Here is a 17,079-nt window from a genome sequence, read left to right as displayed (position 1 = left end):
GCAATAGTCTAAATCCAATGTACACAATTCCAAGCAAGAAAACCCTTTCAAAATCACTTATTCCACAACTGTACAAGAGCACACAGGCTTCAGTGTGGGAAAGAGTCCAAAAAGCTACTGCAGTTTGCCTTACCACTGACTGCTGGACATCAAGGGTAACCACTTCTTACATGTCGGTTACATGTCACTTCATTGGACTGGTTTGAGTTCAGCGACAGACACACCTCAGAGAACTTGTCAGAGGAACTGTTGAGAATGGCCAGAGAATGGCAAGTAGATGGAAAAGTGGTCTGTTGTGTTAGAAACAATACAGCGAACATAACCAAAGCCATGAAAATGTTTAAAATGGACCCATCATCCATGTCTTTCCCACACAATCAACCTGATTGTAAGAGATGCTCTGAAGATGATGTAGCCCACTGTGGACAAAGTGAAAGCAGCTGTGGAATACTTCCACAGGAGCACAGTAGGTACTGAAAAACTAAAGTCTACACAACGCCAGATGGGGATGCCTGTGCTGAGGCCTAAACAAGACTGCACTGCAAGGTGGAATTCAACATTTTATATGCTGAAGCGGTTTCTTGAGTCAAAGGATGCCATCATCCTTGGTCATTGTCAATGCACCTGTTGATGCTCTGACCCAAGAGGAATGGGAGGTGGTGGAGGAGGTGTGCAGAGTCCTGGAACCCTTTGAGCAGGTCACTGTGGAGAGAGGTACAGTAAGCAGTTATTACTACATCATTATTTGATCCAGTATTATATATGTAGATGACAATGTAATATCAGTAGACAAAACATGAACCTGAACTAATAAGTTACTGTTATCTCTTTTCAGCTATGTGACAGCCTCAAAAATGATACTCCTGTGTAAGGGTCTGCAGCGAATCACAGCCAGCCGACAGAGAGAAGCAAATGTAACCACATGACATGTGACAGAGTTGATGGACACCCTATGTTCATCAATGGACAGAAAGTTCCACAGAATGGAATATAATCACGTGCTATCAGAAACCGCTGCACTTGACCCCAGGTTTAAGAAATTAGCCTTCAGTGATGCCAGAGCGATTGATGAGGCTCTTCAAACAATAACCTCAGCAGCAGGGAGGGACAGCCCCAGCAGTCAGCTGGCTCAGGCACCAGGGCAACAGGAAGAAGAGGGAGCAGATGGAGCAGAAGCACCAGCAGTAGCGCCACAAACGTCTGCTGGATGCTGTTTGATGAGAGATCAACTGGGGATGCAGCATGAAGGAATCCCTCAGCAGATGCCATAATGGAGGTCCGATCCTATTTGGAGGAGCCTCTCCTCCGAAGTTCTGCAGATCCTCTGAGCTGGTGGAAGTACAAGGCCTTTGTCTTCCCACAGCTTACTAAAGTCATGACAGGGAGACTGCATAGTGGCCACATCCGTTCCCACTGAGAGGGTCTTCTCGAAAACGGGACAAATAATTACTGAGAGAAGAAACCGCATCAGCCCCTCGAAAGTGAGGCAGCTTGCATTTCTGAATGCAAATCTCTCATAAAAGCTAAATATGGTCAGCATTGCTGTGTGCTGCTGGTTATAACACGGCAATAAAGAAGCGAGAGAAAAGAGGGACCAGTTGAATGTTTTAAGTGGGATGCTGCAGTTTTGCACATTATTTATTTTTCTTTGATATGGTGCAATATTCTATTATTATGTTGTTCAGATTGCATTCGTTTTGAATTGTTACATTTATATACACTTCGTTTATATACATTAAAAAGTTATACTTTAAATGCATATGTGTAATAGCATCCTTCTTTTTTACATTTATTTCAATTTGTGGGATGCTGCAGTTTTGCAAATTGTTATTTATTTTTCTTTGATATGGTGCAATGTTATATTATGCTGTTCAGATTGTATTCGTTTTGAATGGTTAGATTTATATGCACTTTTATTCTACATTAAAAATTTATACTTTAAATGCAAATGTTTAATAGCATTCTTTTTCATAACAAACCATGCATTTTTAAATACATTGTGGTTAAGGTAGAGTATGAATTCATTTAATAATTTAATTCGAATTGTTTTAACACCAATCATAGTCAAACTATCGCAAACTGTTTGACTTGAAAAAATTAAAAACATGTTTTTTTTTAAAGAGCCGTTTGGGAGCCAAAAGAGCCGGCTCTTTTTGGTGAGCTGAGCCGAACGAGCCGGCTCACTGAAAAGAGCCGGAAATGCCCGTCGCTACCACCAAACCAATCCAATTTGTGAGAGGTGCTTCAGGAAGTATGGGGTGAAATCTCTTCAGATTATCTCAACAAATTGACAACTAGAATGCCAAAGGTATGCAAGGCTGTAATTGCGGCAAATGGAGGATTCTTTGATGAAAGCAAAATTTGAAGGACACAATTATTATTTCAATTAACAATCATTATTTATAACTTTGTCAACCTCTTGACTATATTTCCTATTCATTTTGCAACTCATTTCATGTATGTTTTCTTGGAAAACAAGGACATTTCTAAGTGACCTCAAACTTTTGAATGGTAGTGTATTTCTTGAATTGCAATGTTAGTTAAGGGCTTGTAAGTAAGCATTTGACGAAAAAGTCTACAACTGTTGTATTCGGCGAATGTGATAAATACGATTTGATCTATCCCACAAGCCTACTGTAGTACAGCTGGTTCAAGGGGAGTGGCCAGAAGTGGCTTTCGGTGTTTTCATTTTGTAGCTGACTTCTCTATCTATGCGCTTCACGGGCATGCGTAGGAGTAGGGCGTAGGAGTAGGGGAAACACGCTTTAGGAAATCATACGAAGAGTGGACTTCGGTTTTACCTGCATTGGGTTTTCTAACTAGACGTTTTAGGGACGCAACTAAATGGTAAGAAATCTGTAGTTTGACAAAATGTGCAGTACAATTTACAAACACCCAGGTTTATTCCAGCATTGGCGGATAAAGCATACTGTATCATCAGTATTATAGGAAGTGGGCTTTATGCCTCTGGTTTACAATTGTTTACAGTACACAGTAGGCTATATGCCACCATATCCGTGAGCAATCAGTTCGATGACGAAGTGATTAATGTATTGGTGAGAATCGATTTTTAAAATGTGGAAACATTAGATAAATTATATCTTGATTTTCATGTCATGTTATCGTTAAATTTGCGTCATTACTGATGTTCATGTGCAATACCCGGAAGGCCTTACCAGAAAATATTGGATCATATCGCGAGTTTTCAGAACATGGTAATAATGCCGATCAATTACATGGTAACAAATCTATTTGATCCAGATGTGCTTACTTGCTACAATAAGGCTTACATTGCATTTGAGTATAATTTTTGTTGTTGATAATAACAAAACCCATGTATAAAACCCATGTCCTTAATTGTTATCTAATTTCCTTTTCAATTAGTGATTCTGCATCCTAAGACACTATTGAATTACTGCTTGTGGTAAGTGCTGGATTACAGTGAAATACTTTTCTCTTACTTCCTACCTGGGACAGGTGTTGTGACCCAGCCTGGTCCATGATGTCTCGAAGTGGCCGCTTCAAGAGTACCAGGACAGGGTCATCCACAGGCCAGTGTGAACCTCCTCAGGGACCAGGCGTCCATGTCTATCTGTTTTGGACCAAGGGAGGGGAGCGCTATCTGACCCACACAGAGGGTAAAGTGACAGCTGAGGAGCTTTCCATCTCTGCAGCACAGACTGTGGGTAAGAACAAGTGCCATTTTTTTTTCTTCATGAAACAGGAACAATATTTTGTGTGAGTATTGAGAAAGAATTTAGGACTCTCCGGTTAGCTGTGTGGTGTTCTGTTACCTCATGTTTGAGGACATTGGCAGCCTGCTACGTAAGGGTGTGTTTGGGTTGATGACCACAGGAATCTGGGTTTTACAGGGCATTCAGGAAAGTATTCAGACCCCTTCACAATTTCCACATTTTGTTATGTTACAGCCTTATTCTAAAATGTATTAACCTGTTGAGGACAGACGTTCCGCTAGCCGCCTGTGGAACCCCTAGCCAACAGCCAATGGCATCGCACGGCGCGAAATACAAAACCAACTAAAATACCACAATTCAATTTTCTCAAACAATCAACTATTTTACACCATTTTAAAGATAAGACTCGTTAATCTAACCACGTTGTCCGATTTCAAAAAGGCTTTACAGCGAAAGCAAAACATTAGATTATGTTAGGAGAGTACATAGACACAAATAATCACACAGCCATTTTCCAAGCAAGGACATGTGTCAATAAAACCCAAAACACAGCTAAATGCAGCACTAACCTTTGGTGATCTTCATCAGATGACACTCCTAGGACATTATGTTATACAATACATGCATGTTTTGTTCAATCAAGTTCATATTTATATCAAAAAACAGCTTTTTACATTAGCATGTGATGTTCAGAACTAGCATATCCACCGAAAACTTCCGGTGAATTTACTAAATTACTCATGATAAACGTTGACAAAATACATAACAATTATTTTAAGAATTATAGATACAGAACTCCTCTATGCAATCGCTATGTCCGATTTTAAAATAGCTTTTCGGCGAAAGCACATTTGGCAATATTCTGAGTACATAGCTCGGCCATCACAGGCTAGCTATTTTGACATCCGCCAACTTCGGGGTCACCTAAACTCAGAATTACCATTAGAAAAATTGGATTACCTTTGCTGTTCTTCGTCAGAATGCACTCCCAGGACTTCTACTTCAACAACAAATGTTGTTTTGGTTCCAAATAATCCATAGTTATATCCAAATACCTCCGTTTTGTTCGTGCGTTCAGGTCACTATCCGAAGGGTAACGTGCGAGCGCATTTCGTGACAAAAAAAATCAAAATATTCCATTACCGTACTTAGAAGCATGTCAAACGCTGTTTAAAATCAATTTTTATGCTATTTTTCTCGTAAAATAGCGATAATATTCCAACCGGGCAACGTTGTATTCATTCAAAGAGAGAAAGAAAAACATGGCGAGTTCTCGTGACCGCAGCTCCAGTCTCACTGTCCCCAGGCTGACCACTTACAAACTCTGCTCTTATACTTTGCCCAGAGACAGCAGACACCCCATTCCACTTTCTGGCGGCTTTAGAGAGCCAATGGAAGCCTTAGAAAGTGTCATGTTACAGCACAGATGCTGTAATTTCGATAGAGATGCCACAGAAGGAGAACAAATTGTCAGACAGGGCACTTCCTGCATGGAATCTTCTCAGGTTTTGGCCTGCCATATGAGTTCTGTTATACTCAGACACCATTCAAACAGTTTTAGAAACTTTAGAGTTTTTTTCTATCCAAATCTACTAATTATATGCATATTCTAGTTTCTGGGCAGCAGTAGTAACCAGATTAAATTGGGTACGTTTTTTTTATCCGGCCATGAAAATACTGCCCCTTATCCCAAAGAAGTTAAATAGTTTATTTTCCTCATCAATCTACACACATTACCCCATAATGGTTAAGCAAAAACTGGTTTTTAGAAATGCTTGCAAATGTATTAAAAATTGAAATATTTACATAAGTATTCAGACCCTTTACTCAGTACTTTGTTGAAGTACCTTTGGCAGTGATTACAGCCTTGGGTCTTCTTGGGTATGACGCTACATGCTTGACACACCAGTATCTGGAGAGTTTCTCCCATTCTTCTCTGCAGATCCTCTCAAGCTCTGTCAGGTTGGATGGGGAGCGTCGCTGAACAGCTATTTGTTGGTCTCTCCAGAGATGTTCGATCGGGACATTCAGAGACTTGTCCCGAAGCCACTCCTGCGTTGTCTTGGCTGTGTGCTTCGAGTCGTTGCCCTGTTGGAAGGTGAACCTTCGCCCCAGTCTGAGGTCCTGAGTGCTCTGGAGCAGGTTTTCATCAACGATATACTTTGCTCTGTTCATCTTTCCCTCGATCCTGACTAGTCTCCCAGTCCCTGCCGCTGAAAAGAGTTCAATCTTGGTTTCATCTGACCAGAGAATCTTGTTTCTCATGATCTGAGAGTCATTTAGATGCCTTTTGGCAAACTCCAAGTGGGTTGTCATGTGCCTTTTACTTAGTGGCTTCCATCTGGCCACTCTACCAGCAAGGCCTAATTGGTGGAGTGCTGCAGAGATGGTTGAACTTCTAGAAGGTTCTCCTATCTCCACAGAGGAACTCTGGAGCTCTGTCAAAGTGACCATAGGGTTCTTGGTGACCTCCCTGACCAAGGCCCTACTTCCCCGATTGCTCAGTTTGGCTGGGCGGCCAGCTCTAGGAAGAGTCTTGGTGTTTCCAAACTTCTTCAATTTAAGAATGATGGAGGCCACTGTTCTTTGGGACCTTCAATGCTGCAGAAATGTTTTGGTACCCTTTCCCAGATCTGTGCCCCGACACAAGCCTGTCTATGTACAATTCCTTCGACCTCACGGCTTGGTTTTTGCTCTGACGTTCATTGTCAACTGTGGGACCTTATATAGACAGGTGTGTGCCTTTCCAAATCATGTCCAATCAGTTGAATTTACCACAGGTGGACTCCAATCAAGTTGTATAAAACTTCTCAAAGATGATCAATTTCGAGTCTCATAGCAAAGGATCTGAATACTTATGTAAATAAGGTATTAGAGTTATTTATTTTTTATTTTTTTTACATTTGTTTTACATTACATTTGCAAAAATGTCTAAAAACCTATTTTCACTTTGTCCTTATGGGGTTTTGTGTGTAGATTGATGAGGACATTTTTGTATTTAAATTTGATCCACTTTAGAATAAGGCTGCACCGTAACAAAATGTGGAAAAAGTGAAGGGGTCTGAATACTTTCTGAATGTACTGTATGTCATTGAAAGGGTGAATCCAAGGTGTGCGTAACCTATATATCTGTCCCCCTAGGTATAACTCCACTGTGCCATGTCCTGTTTTCCCTGTATGACCCTGAATCCCACTGTTGGTATAGTCCCAACCATTTCTTCAACTCAGAAGAGCAGACAAGACTGACACTCCATTATCGCATGAGGTTAGTTAGTGTGTGTGTGTGTGTTTACAAAAAGGCCATCTGTCCCCTCCTCTCTACCAACATTTCCCTCACACTCCCTTCAGTTTCCCTTGAGTCCCGTTAGTTTGGCTGTTCAGCCGACCTTAGTTATCCCGGACATCCTGTGGAGGATCAGAACCCAGAGAAGTATCAGCGTTGTTCTGAACGGACATCCTGTGGAGGGTCAGAACCCAGAGAAGCATCAGCGTTGTTCTGAACGGACATCCTGTGGAGGGTCAGAACCCAGAGAAGTATCAGCGTTGTTCTGAACGGACATCCTGTGGAGGGTCAGAACCCAGAGAAGCATCAGCGTTGTTCTGAACGGACATCCTGTGGAGGGTCAGAACCCAGAGAAGTATCAGCGTTGTTCTGAACGGACATCCTGTGGAGGGTCAGAACCCAGAGGAGCATCAGCGTTGTTCTGAACGGACATCCTGTGGAGGGTCAGAACCCAGAGAAGTATCAGCGTTGTTCTGAGCGGACATCCTGTGGAGGGTCAGAACCCAGAGAAGCATCAGCGTTGTTCTGAGCGGACATCCTGTGGAGGGTCAGAACCCAAATCCCAGTCAGCATAATTGTGCTAGCGGGAGAGGGCATCTACAGCCGACCGCTCAGACGGGCTAGGGCATCCCAGCCAACTGTTTTTATTGTGTGTGTGTGTGTGTGTGTGTGTGTGTGTGTGTGTGTGTGTGTGTGTGTGTGTGTGTGTGTGTGTGTGTGTGTGTGTGTGTGTGTGTGTGTGTGTGTGTGTGAGAGAGTTAGAATTGGTCTGTATGGGGAGACGATGCACTGTATGCTTTTACGTACAGGCATATTTATATAGGGAATTTTATCTTTCTGTTCCCAGGTTTTACTTTCGGAACTGGCATGGGTTGAGTGAGAAGGAGCCGTCAGTGGTGCGATATGCCCCACGGTCAGGGACGGAGCACGGGGGCTCACCTCTACTAGAAATGACCTCCCTGGAATACCTCTTCTGCCAGGTGAGTTTCAGAATGAGGCGTGTTTTATCCAAAATGTGTTTGTATTCATATATTCCTGTGGAAGTGTGCATAAACATAATAGTCCTGTGTCACACGGACATTTTCATATTGTGAAATAAGTCATTTCCCTTTTGTTTCGCTTAGGCAAAGTTTGATTTTGTGAATGATGTCACGCCGATGGAGGATGCTCAAGGAAAGGAAGAGTTGAGTCGCTTTAAGAATGAGAGTCTGGGGATGGCAGTGCTGCACCTCTCTCACCAGGCCCTGCGCTCAGGCTGCACGCTACAGGAAGTGGCAAAGTCTGTCAGGTAAGCCATGAGTCAGAGGGGATGGGTGCATTGATTCAGGAAGGGCTTTGACAAGGTTTCAGACATTGCTATAGTCTGAGGCTGTGTTGAAAATGGCACCTTATTCACTATCAAAACTAGTGCACTATATTGGGAAACTAGTGCCATTACAAACGCAGCCTTAATGTTTTGATTTACTTCCATATTCCCCTTGCCATACTGTAGCTTCCTGCGCTGCATTCCGAGATCCTTCGCCAAACACATAGCGAGGGACAACTTCCTGACCAAGATCCGTATCCGGCGTGTGTTTGCTGACTTTGTGAGGACCTTCCAGGAGCACACTGTGGACGTAGGACGCCTGGGCTCCCAGGAGGTCATGTATAAATACCTGTCTACTCTGGAGCACCTAGCCCCCCGCTTCGGTACAGAGACCTTCCTCGCGGCCCACCTGGAGCTGAGGACGGACGGGGGCGACGGGAGCGGCTCCTACCTCAACACCAGCCGCGCCCATGGGGCCTCTGACCCTGAGAACGTTGGCCCTCAGGTCATGCATGAGGTCATGGTGTCTGGTACCAAGGGGATTCAGTGGAGGAAGATGACAGTGCAGAAGGTATGTCTGTCCCATTGGATGTTTATCAGGCTCTTTGACTGCTAGTTAGAACTGTGAGTTGCCTTTGTGTGTTTCTCGTAGTATGCCTTCTGTGGGATGCTCTGTAAGTTGTGTCTATCCATTCTAGCCTCAGGCCAACAGTTACTTTGGGAACGATTACTTAGGGAATCGTAAAAGTGTGAAGCAATCGCCCCTCCAGCAAGAACCCACATCATCTGACACATGGACATCTTTCTGCGACTTCCCTGAAATCTCCCACATCACCATCACTGGAGCCAACGTCAGCATCATTAAACAGGACAACTTCTCTATGGTTCGAGCACCTGCCTCTCACCTGCTTTCTGTTGGACCCCAAACTTATCTTGACATACACACACGTAGCTCTGTGTTTTGTGCAAATCCCCCATTGAAAACAGTGCATGATTTATGCGAAAACCTAAGTCAAGTGTGCGGATCTCAAGTTAGGTTTGTGTGTGTGTGAAGTTGCATCTTACTATATGATGTATGGAAGCGGAGTATCTGACCGCAAAATGTGTGTAGGTGGTGTTTTCTGAGGATGATATGTTTATATGTGTGTGTGTGTGTGTGTAGGAGGTTCAAATGAATTCCAGCCTTGAGGCTCTGTCTTTCGTCTCCCTGCTGGATGGGTACTTCCGGCTTACTGCAGACGCACACCACTACCTGTGTCACGAGGTGGCTCCACCCAGAGTAGTGCTCAGTGCCACCAATGGCCTCCATGGACCAATGAAGTGAGTAACACACACACACACACACTTCTCTGGCTCCCACTACAATTCTGACTGTCTTTTTCAGTGATGACTTTGTGCTGCAGAGACTGAGGAAGGAAGCAGTTGAAGAGGGAGCCTTTCTTGTGCGCTGGAGCGTCCTCGACTACCACCGCATCATATTAGCTGTTCTAAACAAGAGTCAGGTAAAAGTGCCTCCACACCAAGCTCTGAAGGACGAGGAACATGGAAAATGTTGTCAAAAAATATAAAAAGCAATACAATGTCATTAGAAGTTGTATATTTGGATGCATGTGTGTGTCTTTGCTGGCTTCCTATAGAATGGACAAGCTGCAATCCACAAGCAGTTCAGGATCCTGCATAGTGGTTCAGTGTTTGCTCTGGAAGGCTGGGACCGGGAGTTCTCCAGTGTCAAGGAGCTCACCGACAGCCTCAAGGCATTTGTGCTCAAGTCTGGCACGGACAATTTCACTGTGAAGAAATGCTGCCTACCCCGACCTGCAGGTTAGTTTGTGTGTGATGTGTTTTTTTTATAGATGTGCATTGGTGTTGTTCTGCCCCTAACATACAACAGCTCAACATATGTACAGAGATGTTATTCTGTAAGGAAGTGTTGTTGTGTGTCCATGTTTTCCTATACTGTATTTAAATGAGCGTTTGTGCTGCAGAACTGTCCAACCTCTTGGTGATGAGGCAGGGTGTGGACCAGTGTGTTCAGCCTGACTCTGTGGCCCTCTGTCTGACTCAGCTGAAGTTCCATCAGATCAAAGACAAGGAGATCACACAGGTGAGAGAGAGAGGGGATTATTCTCTTCTATACATCTCTCTGTCAGCGCCCTCCTTTGTGTATGTTTCACCCGGGTTATATTCAGTAGGGCACACCACAGCGAAACACTTTGCAACAGTACCTCCCAGTTTCACTAAATTCCAATACATTTTTCCATATTGAACACTGATGCTCTTCTCTATCCTTGTCCGGTTTGTACCCAGTACTTCTAAAATGGCTGTTTGTCCCTGTGCTCAGGAGCAGCATCTGGGCCGTGGGACCAGGACCAACATCTACTCGGGCCGTCTGTTGGTGTGGGGCGGAGCAGAGGAGGATGAGGAGGACAAGTGGAACAACAATCTTACTGATCGCAAAGAGATCCGGGTGGTTCTTAAGATCTTGGACCAAAGCCACAAGGACATAGCATTAGTGAGTTACCATTAATCTATCATTATCCTCTTACAAGAATTGATTGCGTGATGAGTAACCTTACCTGAGACCTGAAGACTTTAGCTCTGTGTGATAATGCCTGGACTTTAGCTCTGTGTGATAATGCCTGGACTTTAGCTCTGTGCGATAACACCATCCCAGGTTCCAACCCAGTTTGCCGCAATCACACAACGGTTTCTTAAGTACCTTGTTGGTTCTAAACTACCGTTTTCACCAATTCAACTCTGTTGAATGTGAACCTTTGTTTACAATGTCATGATAATCCTTCCTCTTTCCTGTCCTCTCGTAGGCGTTCTTTGAAACAGCCAGTCTGATGAGCCAAGTATCTCACAGTCACCTGGTCTTTGTACACGGAGTGTCTGTCAAAGGATCTGAGAGTAAGTCACCATGGCACTACTCAACCTCACACTTCCTCATTCAGCTGTGCGACTTCCTTCTTCAGCACGGACACTTCCCTCTCAGAAGGTTAATTGTATTGGTTGTTTGAATTACTAGGCAACAGGACTGGTGTATCACAAGCCTGACTCTCAGCCAAACCATAGCCCTTCAATTAGAATCAATACATTGAAGTCTCGCTCATCTCTAAAAGTAGGTGGTGTGATCCTTGATAATAATCCTTGTCTTTGACCTGTCTGCAGACATCATGGTGGAGGAGTTTGTGGAGTTTGGGCCTCTGGATGTGTTCCTGCGAAGGGAAAGGGCGCTGGTCACTCCTCAGTGGAAATTTACTGTAGCCAAACAGCTGGCCAGTGCCCTGAGCTACCTTGTAAGTCAGCCTGATACTCTCACATCACAACAAACTAAGATTACTCCTCACTCATTGTTAGAAACAATGATCTTTTAGGATGTTGATCTTCTGTGATTGCCCCTCCGTTTCAAACTATAAACCCTTGTGTCCATAGTTAATGAATTGCCAACCCTCATCTCCCACTATTGAGTGTCCTGAATGTACTTTATTTTGTTACCTCTACCACCTGGTTATTGCAGGAGACTAAACAACTGGTACATGGTAACGTCTGTGGCAAAAACATTCTGGTGGCTCGCCGTGGTCTGGAGGAGGGCACCTTTCCCTTCGTCAAGCTGAGTGATCCAGGCATCGCCCTCAACGTGCTGTCCAGAGAAGGTTAGTTCCTACTTGACCAATAAAACAGTTATTTCCTACCAGACCACTTCCATGTTGGGCAACACTCACTACATGAGAAATAGAATCTCTCCACAGTGAGTTATTTTGTCAACCCTCAATTTCCGTCTCTGGTGATTTTGTTTGGTCTTCATTCTTTTAGATCAGATTGAGTCACAGGAAGCCCTGTGCAAACCACTTCCTGGTTGCTGTGAGGCCCACTTCCTGGTTGTCTTGTACTTGTCATTATATTGACACTTAGCAGGAAGGCTTTAGAGGTTATTTAGTTTGTGCTGTGAGACCATGTGATTCATGAACCTACTGAATGTAGTGGTGTTGTATAGCATGGTCTGACTTAGACTGTCTGTATGCCCTACAGAGCGTGTCGAGCGAATCCCATGGATCGCCCCGGAGTGTGTGCCAAGCAGTGCCCCATTCGGCAGAGCTGCCGACCAGTGGAGCTTTGGAGCCACATTGCTGGAGATCTGCAACAATGGAGATTTGCCCATGAGTGGCAGCACGCTCACTGAGGTACCTACAGCCCTATTGTCACTGCCCTTCAATTCTCCTCCCTCTAATCATAACTCATTTATCTGCCATCCTCTTACCATGCCTGTGATTCATGCTGAACCCTGACCTCTCTCCTGCCAACAGAAAGAGCGTTTCTATGAGACGCGGAGTCGCCTCACCGAGCCCTCGTCGCAGGAACTGGCCAGCTTCATTAGCATGTGTTTGACCTACGAACCCCGGGAGAGGCCGTCCTTCCGCACTGTGCTTCGAGAGCTCACTGAACTACAGCTCAAGAGTATGTGCCCTCCTTTTATTCTTTGGATCACAGTCTGTTTCTCTCCGTTTCCTCTTCTAGCATTTAGATTGACCACATTTTCGGGATTGATTAGTGTTGCTTTAATGTTGCTCTCCTGGTTTCTGATCAGATCCTGACATATCCCCCCTGGAGTCTCTCCCGGACGCTGACCCCAACGTTTTCCTCAAACGCTACTTGAAAAAGATCCGGGACTTAGGAGAGGTGAGTTAATTTCCCTGCAGGACAACATGACTCTTATAAACCCCTCTGTGCTCTTCATCTTCTTTCGTACTTTGTGATCTACTAGCGTTATGTAAAACATTATTCCTTGGCCTCCCTCTGAGAGAATGCTTTCTGCTCTCTCTCTCTGTCTCCAGGGTCACTTTGGGAAGGTGATGCTCTATGTGTATGACCCAGCCAACGACGGGACAGGGGACTATGTGGCAGTGAAGGCCCTGAAGCATGAGGGAGGCAGCCATCTCCATGAAGGCTGGATGAAGGAGATTGAGATCCTCAAGTCTCTTTACCACAGCAACATAGTCAAGTACAAGGGCTGCTGCTCTGAGCTGGGTGAGTGGCATGTGATCCACCAAAGCTCACCTGTCTGTCATCCACATGCTTTATATGACTAGCTGTCTCATTTTCATACAATGCTTGTGTATTACGTTTCTTGCTTGGCTCCTTCCTACATATGACATACTCGTGTGGGGGGTTTCCAGCATCTGTTCACATATACATGTGTAGGGTAGCGTCTGTATGTATGAGTGACTGCTGTAAATGCCTGTTTCGTTGTCTCCACAGGAGGGCAGACGGTGCAGCTGATTATGGAGTTCCTACCGCTGGGCAGCCTCAGAGAGTACCTAGTCAAACACCGCCTGGGCGTGGCTCACAGCCTCCTCTTTGCACAGCAGATCTGCCAGGTGAGACAAGAGCACTGCACGGGGGGCTGGTAATATAAAGAAACAGTTGAAGTCGGAATACATAGCCAAATGCATTTAAACTCAGTTTCTCACAATTCCTGACATTTAATCCTTGTAAAAATTCCCTGTCTTATGTCAGTTAGGATCACCAATTTATTTTAAGAATGTGAAATGTCAGAATAATAGTAGCGAGAATGATTTATTTCAGCTTTTATTTCTTTCATCACATTCCCAGTGGGTCGGAAGTTTACATACACTCAATTAGTATTTGGTAGCATTGCCTTTTATTTGTTTAACTTGGGTCAAACGTTTCGGGTAGCCTTCCACAAGCTTCCCACAATAAGTTGGGTGAATTTTGGCCCATTCCTCCTGACAGAGCTGGTGTAACTGAGTCAGGTTTGTAGGCACCCTTGCTCACACATGCTTTTTCAGTTCTGCCCACACATTTTCATTAGGATTGAGGTCAGGGCTTTGTGATGGCCACTCCAATACCTTGTCTTTGTTGTCCTTAAGCCATTTTGCCACAACTTTGGAAGTATGCTAGGGGTCATTGTCCATTTGGAAGACCCAAGCTTTAACTTCCTGACTGATGTCTTGAGATGTTTCTTTTTTATGGCGGTTTTGGAGCAGTGGCTTCTTCCTTGCTGAGCGGCCTTTCAGGTTATGTCGATATAGGACTTGTTTTACTGTGGATATAGATACTTTTGTACCTGTTTCCTCCTGTATCTTCACAAGGTCCTTTGCTGTTGTTCTGGGATTGATTTTCACTTTTCGCACCAAAGTACTTTCATCTCTAAGAGACAGAACTTGTCTCCTTCCTGAGTGGTATGACGGCTGCATGGTCCCATGGTGTTTATACTTGCGTACTATTGTTTGTACAGATGAAGGTGGTACCTTCTGGCGTTTGGAAATTGCTCCCAAGGATGAACCAGACTTGTTGAGGTCTACAATGTTTTTTCTGAGGTCTTGGCTGATTTCTTTTGATTTTCTCATGATATCAAGCAAAGAGGCACTGAGTTTGAAGGTAGGCCTTGAAATACATCCACAGGTACACCTCCAATTGACACAAATGATGTCAATTAGCCTATCAGAAGCTTCTAAAGCCATGACATAATTTTCTGGAATTTTCCATGCTGTTTAAAGGCACAGTCAACTTAATGTATGTAAACTTCTGACCCACTGGAATTGTGATACAGTGAATTATAAGTGAAATAATCTGTCCGTAAACAATTGTTGGAAAAATTACTTGTCATGCACAAAGTAGATGTCCTAACCGACTTGCCAAAACTATAGTTTGTTAACAAGACATTTGTGGAGTGGTTGAAAAAACGAGTTTTAATGACTCCAACCTAAGTGTATGTAAACTTCCGACTTCAACTGTATATGTAATCTAGATTCCTTCTAGGGTTCTGTTTTGTCCTGTAGCTGGTACACTGTTAGGGTTCAAGTTGAAGATTTGCTATCCAATATTGGAATATTGTTTTATACAACAATAGATTAAAGTACTCTATTTTCTTCTCTAACCACTATTCTCTTTCACCTTGGTCTCCCTCATCTCTGCTCCTGCTCCTTCTGCTTTTTTTCCTTTTTAAGGGGATGGATTACCTGCACTCGAAGCGATACATCCACCGGGACTTGGCTGCCCGGAACGTACTGGTGGAGAATGAGCATCTGGTGAAGATCGGGGACTTTGGCCTTACCAAATACATCCCAGAGGGAGATGTTTACTACCGTGTGCGAGAGGATGGAGACAGTCCTGTGTACTGGTGAGTCCTGGAGCCATTGAGCAATTACTTCCCTGCTGGGCTCTGGGCTGCTAATTTAGAGTTCAGATGTGTGCATTAAAAAGGTGTCTTTGACTTATTTAACAGGTATGCGATTGAGTGTCTGAAGGAGAGCAAGTTTTCCTTCTCTTCAGACATATGGTCCTTTGGCGTGACGCTCTATGAGGTCCTGACCCACGGTGACCATCGTCAGAGCCCTCCAGTGGTACGAAACGACACCCTCCGTCTCTCTCAAACTAGCTCAGTCTAAATCTGCATGATCCATTTAATCAAGGCCACCAACCCTTTACATAATACTGATGCAGTCAGTGTGTGGATTGCTGAGTGTATTAATTGTGACGTGTGCGTTTTGTATGTGTTTTTTTTTATAGAAGTTCACTCAGATGATGGGTAACGTGCACGGTCAGATGACAGTGATGGTGCTGGTCAAGCTGCTGGAGAAACACAATAGGTTGCCCTGCCCCCGAGACTGTCCTAGCGAGGTAAAGCCTACAGCTAAACACTCTCACACAGTCTTCATTATTTCTGTAAGCCAGATGCACCTAGGGAAACAAACCTGTCTTGTTTTCAACAGGTCCACATGTTGATGCAGCATTGTTGGGACTTTGACCCCGCGAGAAGGCCATCTTTCAAATCCCTCATTGAGTCCATCGGAGCGATTCGCAAGACATACGAACGGCAACCCAATATGCGGTTGGCCCAAATTAGCCAATGAGATCCTTACTTTTTCACAGGCCAGCTGGCCTTACTCCTGTATACCTCAGCACTTTGCTACATAAATCAACTCTAGAGTCTACACCGCACCCTGCACCACAGTGCCCTCTGTCTGTCTGAAGGAGTAGACTGCTCTTTGTGTTAATAAATAGGAACTCAGGTTTTTAGTAATTCTCATCTATTCATTCATATAGATTAGCCCTTAGTGATGGTACTTGTTTTATTTTGATGCAACAGATATCATTTTTTTAGGTGTGAAATTCCCTGAATGGCAGCTATAGTGCTGTCTCGGGAGGAGAACCGGGTCCATGTTCCATGACTGATCCAATTAGGTTCTACATTTTAGCCGGAGTTGGAGGATCCCATTCATATGAAATATTTACTATCCAGAAGAGAGGAGCTGTCGTTCCACATGATTTGTCACTCATAATGATTAATATAACACTTCAATTAAGGCATGTATATTACCAACTGTTTCTCTTTATTTCTGTATTGATGTAAATATTAAACATTTACTGTTTTTATTGTATCATGTTTTTCCTTATGTTTGTATGTATTAAATGTTTGAGTGGGCGAATGTTGAAAATTAAGCATTTGTATCCCTTGACTGTGTTTAATAAATTTGACCTAAGTCCAAAAAATGCAGGTTGTGAATTGTTAGTTCATCATTTGTAACACTTTCACCGAATGTAAATTACCAATTGGGTATTTTTTTTTTTTTAAAGGGTGTTGAGTGCAAAGCAAAGGGAAGTCCTCTTGTGTTTGTCAACTTGAGCAAACTGCCCACTCAGATGTATGATAAACATGCTAAGGTCCAGTGTGCCTAGAGGCGAAAGCTAATTTGATTTTATGCCTAAATATTTTCCCAATTAGTTGAGCTTTTACAAAATAAATGTTCCTCTGTCAATCATGGACATAC

General features: G+C 43.7%; 1 protein-coding gene across 2 annotated transcripts; it reads left to right on the top strand.

Moving 5' to 3' along the window:
• Positions 1–2,213: 2,213 nt before the first annotated feature.
• Positions 2,214–16,689, top strand: LOC106601287 (non-receptor tyrosine-protein kinase TYK2). Of its 2 annotated transcripts, none has more exons than XM_014193387.2 (24): positions 2,214–2,308; positions 3,478–3,686; positions 6,837–6,960; positions 7,826–7,958; positions 8,103–8,266; positions 8,471–8,855; positions 8,983–9,168; positions 9,447–9,604; positions 9,669–9,786; positions 9,922–10,105; positions 10,270–10,388; positions 10,626–10,796; positions 11,107–11,194; positions 11,456–11,583; positions 11,805–11,940; positions 12,317–12,468; positions 12,592–12,742; positions 12,873–12,964; positions 13,120–13,312; positions 13,544–13,662; positions 15,256–15,428; positions 15,534–15,651; positions 15,818–15,928; positions 16,021–16,689. In XM_014193387.2, exons 2-24 carry the CDS (start codon positions 3,500–3,502, stop codon positions 16,159–16,161), a joined length of 3,531 nt encoding a protein of 1,176 aa, XP_014048862.1. In that variant the 5' UTR covers positions 2,214–2,308; positions 3,478–3,499; the 3' UTR covers positions 16,162–16,689. The 2 variants fall into 2 exon arrangements, with proteins under 2 accessions (XP_014048862.1, XP_014048861.1); XM_014193386.2 differs by lacking the exon at positions 2,214–2,308 and adding an exon at positions 2,616–2,847.
• Positions 16,690–17,079: the final 390 nt, after the last annotated feature.

This window comes from Salmo salar, chromosome ssa03 (genome assembly GCF_905237065.1).
Source record: "Salmo salar chromosome ssa03, Ssal_v3.1, whole genome shotgun sequence".
Lineage (NCBI taxonomy): Eukaryota > Metazoa > Chordata > Actinopteri > Salmoniformes > Salmonidae > Salmo > Salmo salar.
The sequence above is the reverse complement of the archived record's forward strand: the minus strand, read 5'-3'. Positions and strand labels throughout refer to the sequence as shown.

Excerpts from the sequence above, each read along its gene's own strand:
- LOC106601287 (XM_014193387.2), top strand. The coding sequence starts at position 3,500 with ATGATGTCTCGAAGTGGCCGCTTCAAGAGTACCAGGACAGGGTCATCC. Across the intron at positions 8,267-8,470 it reads GAAGTGGCAAAGTCTGTCAG|CTTCCTGCGCTGCATTCCGA; the intron begins GTAAGCCATGAG and ends GCCATACTGTAG. Across the intron at positions 15,652-15,817 it reads ATCGTCAGAGCCCTCCAGTG|AAGTTCACTCAGATGATGGG; the intron begins GTACGAAACGAC and ends TTTTTTTTATAG.